Source organism: Rhagoletis pomonella, unplaced genomic scaffold (assembly GCF_013731165.1).
Source record: "Rhagoletis pomonella isolate Grant_MI unplaced genomic scaffold, Rhpom_1.0 Rhpom_scaffold_07782, whole genome shotgun sequence".
NCBI lineage: Eukaryota > Metazoa > Arthropoda > Insecta > Diptera > Tephritidae > Rhagoletis > Rhagoletis pomonella.
In genome coordinates, this window is record NW_023466308.1 from 1 (window position 1) to 5,120 (window position 5,120).

At 34.9% G+C, this 5,120-nt stretch overlaps 2 protein-coding genes across 2 annotated transcripts; one reads left to right on the forward strand and one right to left on the reverse strand.

Annotated features, from left to right (window-relative positions):
• The first annotated feature begins 29 nt into the window (after positions 1-29).
• On the forward strand, positions 30-2,188 carry LOC118755880 (transcription factor Adf-1-like). Its single transcript, XM_036490685.1, has 4 exons — positions 30-207; positions 302-436; positions 498-654; positions 1,013-2,188. The coding sequence occupies exons 2-4, from the start codon at positions 307-309 to the stop codon at positions 1,176-1,178; spliced, it is 453 nt and encodes a 150-aa protein (XP_036346578.1). The 5' UTR covers positions 30-207; positions 302-306; the 3' UTR covers positions 1,179-2,188.
• A 704-nt stretch (positions 2,189-2,892) lies between these two features.
• Positions 2,893-4,379, reverse strand: LOC118755881 (protein ALP1-like). Its single transcript, XM_036490686.1, has 3 exons — positions 4,348-4,379; positions 3,916-4,240; positions 2,893-3,847 (listed from the first exon to the last, which is right to left on the reverse strand). The coding sequence occupies exons 2-3, from the start codon at positions 4,224-4,226 to the stop codon at positions 2,893-2,895; spliced, it is 1,266 nt and encodes a 421-aa protein (XP_036346579.1). The 5' UTR covers positions 4,227-4,240; positions 4,348-4,379.
• Between the last annotated feature and the right edge of the window lie 741 nt (positions 4,380-5,120).

Below are 5,120 nucleotides of genomic sequence, written 5' to 3' on the forward strand. Positions count from 1 at the left end.
ATTAACAGCTGACTATGAATACGCACAATTATATGAACATGTCCACATATCAACGGCAACGCCAACGCCAAAGTTATCGCACGCAAAAAGATGGGCATCTTTCATCTTTTTGCGCGCGTTGTCAATCAGCTGATGGATATAAATTTAATGAAAATTTGAGAAGGACGCGGCGAACAAATTAAATTGACTGAATTTTCACTTAAAAACGTGAGTAAACATTTAATTTATGTAAAAACTTGTTTATTACACTTATAAACAAACAAACGATATAAATATGTATGTATTATTGTTTTATTTGCAGGTAAAATGGAAGATAAATTAATAGAAGCTGTCAGTGCGCACCCCTGCCTCTACGATAAAAGCTCCAACCTTTTCCGAAACAAATTTTTAAAGGAAAAGGCTTGGGAGAAGGTGGCACAGCTGGTGGGCGTATCTGGTACGTATGCATATATATATTAAAAGTTGTATATAAGTTTTAAATCAAATTCCTCCGGCAGAAAAGCATTGTCAAACGAGGTGGAAGTCTCTGAGGGACCGCTTCGTCCGGGAGACTGCTGCATTAAAAGGGCGGTCGGGGGCTGCTGCTGAGGAAATGCCAACATGGTCGCACATGGAGGCAATGAGTTTTTTAAAAGATCATGTTGCTCCTCGAAGGTAAGTTTATCAATGAAACATGCAGTGACGGTGTACTCAATTAAAAATAGTTAACTGAAATGATTGTGCCGTTTGCACTGGCAATCAAAAGTGAGTGCATGGTGTTTTTTGTATATAAGTATATAAGTATAAGTTTGTGTATAAGTGTATATATAAGTTCTGTATAAGGTATGAAAGTCTGACTTATGTGGTTTTGATTAAAACATGAACCATATTTTTATAAGGAAATAACCATTTTAACTTGAAAAACATTGCAAATATTAAAAAAAAACACCACGCTCTTTTGGTTGCCAGTTTAGTTTCTCGATGACATAAATATATAATATGTATTAATAACATTTTTCTTGTTTACTTGCAGAACGTTTTCGAGCCTGGATTTCTCCCAAACGGATGGGGATACAATTAACAGCAACACACAGGACTCAGAGGTGGAGAATTGCGAAGAAATTAGTTCTCCAAGAGCCTCTATTGATGCTAGCTCCATAAAAAAAAAAACGGGTCCGAATGGAAGACAAGGCAAATGAGAGATTTGGGTCACTATGTGATGTAGTGAATAAATTCGTAGAAAGGCAATCTGAATCCGAAAGCTTTGATAAAAGCCGCAATTACGAGTTCTATAAGGTTCTGGATAGTTACTTATTAAAGCATTCAGAACAGATACAAGATACATTGAAAATGGAAATATTAAACTACGTATTCAATTACAATTGTGTTTAATTTTTTTTTTGTGAGCCGGTGCTTTAATAAATAGCTTTCTAGAACCTTAGAAAACTGAATTTTTTTAGCTATTATTAAAGCTTTCGGGTTGCAGTTAATTGTTACTATTGTGCTGTTTGCGAATCCGTAATTGATAACTTTCTGAAATTGTTTTTGTACCTTACACTTATTTGCACCTGTGTTCAAAAAAATACTTTGTGAAATTGTTTTTGTACCTGTGTAATCGTAACTTATTTACACCTGTGTTCACAAATATTGGAGTAGAATTCAAAATGAAATTGTGTGCAACCTAAGAATATTTATTTTTAATAATTTTCATTTAAATCATATTTTTATTTATAACCGAATACGTTTAAATCCAAGTTTCGAATCTACTATAAACTAGAATTTGAATGAAAATTATTAAAAATAAATATTCTTAGGTTGCACAAAATTTCATTTTGAATTCTACTCCAATATTTGTGCACACAGGTGTACAACTTAGTGAAATAGTCTTTTTTAAATAAGGGATTCAATCCTCTTAATTTATGTTTTTAAATAGCGTATTGAATCCTCTTAATTTATGTTTTTAAATAGAGCACTGAATCCTCATAATTTATGTTTTTAAATAGAGCACTGAATCCTCATAATTTATATTTAGGTGTTTTTTGTTGTGCCTTGTAATTATAAAATAAAAAGTTAATGTTTATACATACACACGTATGTACAATATAATACTAATATTTTATTTAAAATGTATGGTGTTTACAGTGAGTATGATTAATTTAAAAACCAATTTCGGAATTAAAATAGTGGTACATATTAAAAATTTAAAAATTAATGTTTACTACAGCCCGCGACAAAAGATAGCACATCAATATTTTGACCAGTTTTTACTACTTTTCTTTTGTCTTTAACATTCATTTATTTTTTATTAAATTATAGTTCTTTATCCAGCAAAAGCCATATAAATCTAAATTTCAAAATTTGTAAAATTGTATATGTTATAAAACAGCATACTAAAAATGATTAGAAATTCTAATAAATATGATTGAAATTGGTATGAAAAGTTTGTGAATTTGGATTTTTAAGATTTTTGTTAGCTAATGAGCTATAATTTTATAGAAAAATAATGAAGAAAGAAAAGATATATAGTCAAAACTGATCAAAATTTTGATGTGCTACCGTTTTGTCGCGGGCTGTATCTTGTTGTATCGTTTTTGTATGTGCTTAAAAAGCAAAACAAAAATGATGTGCTAATCATGGCTATCACAGAATCCATCGTAGTCCGATTTTTCGTGGAATCTACGAAAATGCTATCCTTGAATTCGATTAGCTACGAACGTAGCATATACTTTTAATTCACTCCTTCGTTTTAATTCGGATCCAGTGATCGCATTTTCGTAGATTTCACGAAAAATCAGACTACGATGGATTCTGGGATAGCAACCAATACTAATTAATAAAGAATGAATTTATGAAAAAATAGGTACATCTAAAAGTATAGTTTAAGAACAAATTGATGAAAGAGAATATTATTATTTAATTAATAGGGTGCGCGGTTATGTAGTCTTTTAACTGATCCCTCAAATTGAAAGCACTTCTGGCGGCATTGTTCGCCATTAATCGACCAGTTCGTCGAAGGGGCGTTGTAATTTCCTGTCGCCATAAACCACCGACAATATTGTCTCCTTGGTATTGGTCGACAAATTCTGGTGGGCAATAAGTGCCATCGTGCATTTTTAAAAAGTTATGTAATAGCACTGTTGCTTTGTCAATGCTCTCGGCACTCGTTGGATGCATTTGCAATGGGGACAGAAGAATTCTCCAGCGAGTTGTCATAATTCCAAACGCGTTTTCTATAACGCGCCGAGCTCTTGAAAGACGCTTATTGAAAAGTTCGTGGTCAGGCGACAAACGTATTCCTAAAAAGCGTATATGTATGTTTAGAAAAACGAATAAAATTTCAATAGGATATGGTCGCATAATATAGCTTTTTAAGGGAAATGCTGCATCTCCAACAAAAAAATGAGGAAATCTAAGGGTGGAGTGTGGCAGAATATCATCCTCGGGAAGGTCTAATTGGTTGTTGAAAAGTCTTCTCCCAAAGCTCGAATTGCACAATACACCACCATCACTTTGAGAGCCATATGCACCAATATCGATGCAGGTAAACGTGTAATTAGCATCGCAACATGCCAAAAGTACGATGGAGTATGTTCCCTTGTAGTTGTAAAATAAGGATCCCGAGCTAGGAGGGCACTTTAATATTATGTGCTTTCCGTCAATAGCACCTACACAATTGGGAAAGTTCCAAATCGAATTGAAATCGTTTGCAATACGTTTCCATTCATGTCGGTTTGGTATAGACAAGTATATGCCACCCAGTTCATCCCAAAGAACCTCACATGTTTTCAAAACGATTTTATTTGCCGTGGAGCGTCCCATTTTATATGATATGGCGAGCATGTGCTGACTACCTCCATGTGCTAAATAACTATAAATATACCAAGTTCATTTCTATTTTGTCAAAAGATTATAGGTTAATGTCTTTAATTTCCTTACTTCAAAGTTAAAAAGAGTCTTAATGCGGCAGGTATTGATGGCCTATTGGAATGCTTAGTAAGACGCTCTCCTACAAGTCCGAGGAGATGGTCAAACATCGTTCTGCTCATTCTAACCGTTTTTTTGAACTGCTCAGTGTCATTATTATACATTTCTTCAAAACTTGATGCAAATAGTCCATTGATATCCCGACTTAAGTAAAGTGGTCTCACCCAAGACTCCCGGCGGGAATTTATTTTTCGCAAACATTCGCGAGTCTCGTACATCATTAGTGCAATTAAAATGACTTCAACCGCTTCTTTAGACAACATTTTAATTGCGATAGCTTTAAAAAACAAACACACTTTAAATTATATTTTCACTGCAAAATTTTCGCTTTGGTGATGACAATGAAAACAATAGATGTCAAAGCGTTCATTGTAGCAAGCATACTTTTAACGTGCGTTCTGTCAAACCAACGCCAACGCCAACGCCAAAGCCAACGCGAAAGTTCTATGTGGACCGGCCTTTAGCATGCATTTCAGTAGATATGTATGCACACATGTTTTCCAACGCATGTGCAAGCTGGCAAGCAAGCGACAATGACCGACCTCACAAGCGCACGCAACTATTTATACGCGCCAGTTGCACATTGAGCTTCAAATTTTATAATTTTGCTGCCAATTTGTCAAAGCAAGCTTTTTGTTTGTCGCATTTTTTTTTTCTTTTGTGTGCAAACGCATACAAATCAATTGCGTGCACTTGAACTTGACCGCCGCAGCAGCAGCATGTTGCATTGCGTATGCTAGGGATGCCCAAATCAGCATATATGTGTCGCGGGCGACTGCGCGTGCAAAGCTTTGCACAGCGGTGCTGGGCAAGCGCGGAAGCAAAAAGTTATCGGAAGGGGAAAACGAAGTCAACAGAATAGTAAGATTGTATGTGTGACAGTGATGGAAAATGAGTGTGCATTGTGCCATTTTCGGCCCTTTCGGAAGCAGCCGGCACCTTCAGCACAATCGATTGATTTTCGGCGCTATTTTTTCGTAACTAAATGCAACTAATAAATATTTCTTTCGGAACCGCAATTAAAATTATTTTTTTTTACATTTAATCGTATGTGCTTAAACTGATAAATGATATAAACATAGAAACGCAAGCAAAAGAATATCGCTTCCACATTCTGCATATGCGCTTAACATTTTTGCTTAAACAAATTTGTCGAA

Excerpts from the sequence above, each read along its gene's own strand:
- LOC118755880 (XM_036490685.1), top strand. The coding sequence starts at position 307 with ATGGAAGATAAATTAATAGAAGCTGTCAGTGCGCACCCCTGCCTCTAC. Across the intron at positions 437-497 it reads ACAGCTGGTGGGCGTATCTG|AAAAGCATTGTCAAACGAGG; the intron begins GTACGTATGCAT and ends TTCCTCCGGCAG. Across the intron at positions 655-1,012 it reads GATCATGTTGCTCCTCGAAG|AACGTTTTCGAGCCTGGATT; the intron begins GTAAGTTTATCA and ends GTTTACTTGCAG.
- LOC118755881 (XM_036490686.1), bottom strand. The coding sequence starts at position 4,226 with ATGTTGTCTAAAGAAGCGGTTGAAGTCATTTTAATTGCACTAATGATG. Across the intron at positions 3,848-3,915 it reads AGACTCTTTTTAACTTTGAA|TTATTTAGCACATGGAGGTA; the intron begins GTAAGGAAATTA and ends GTATATTTATAG.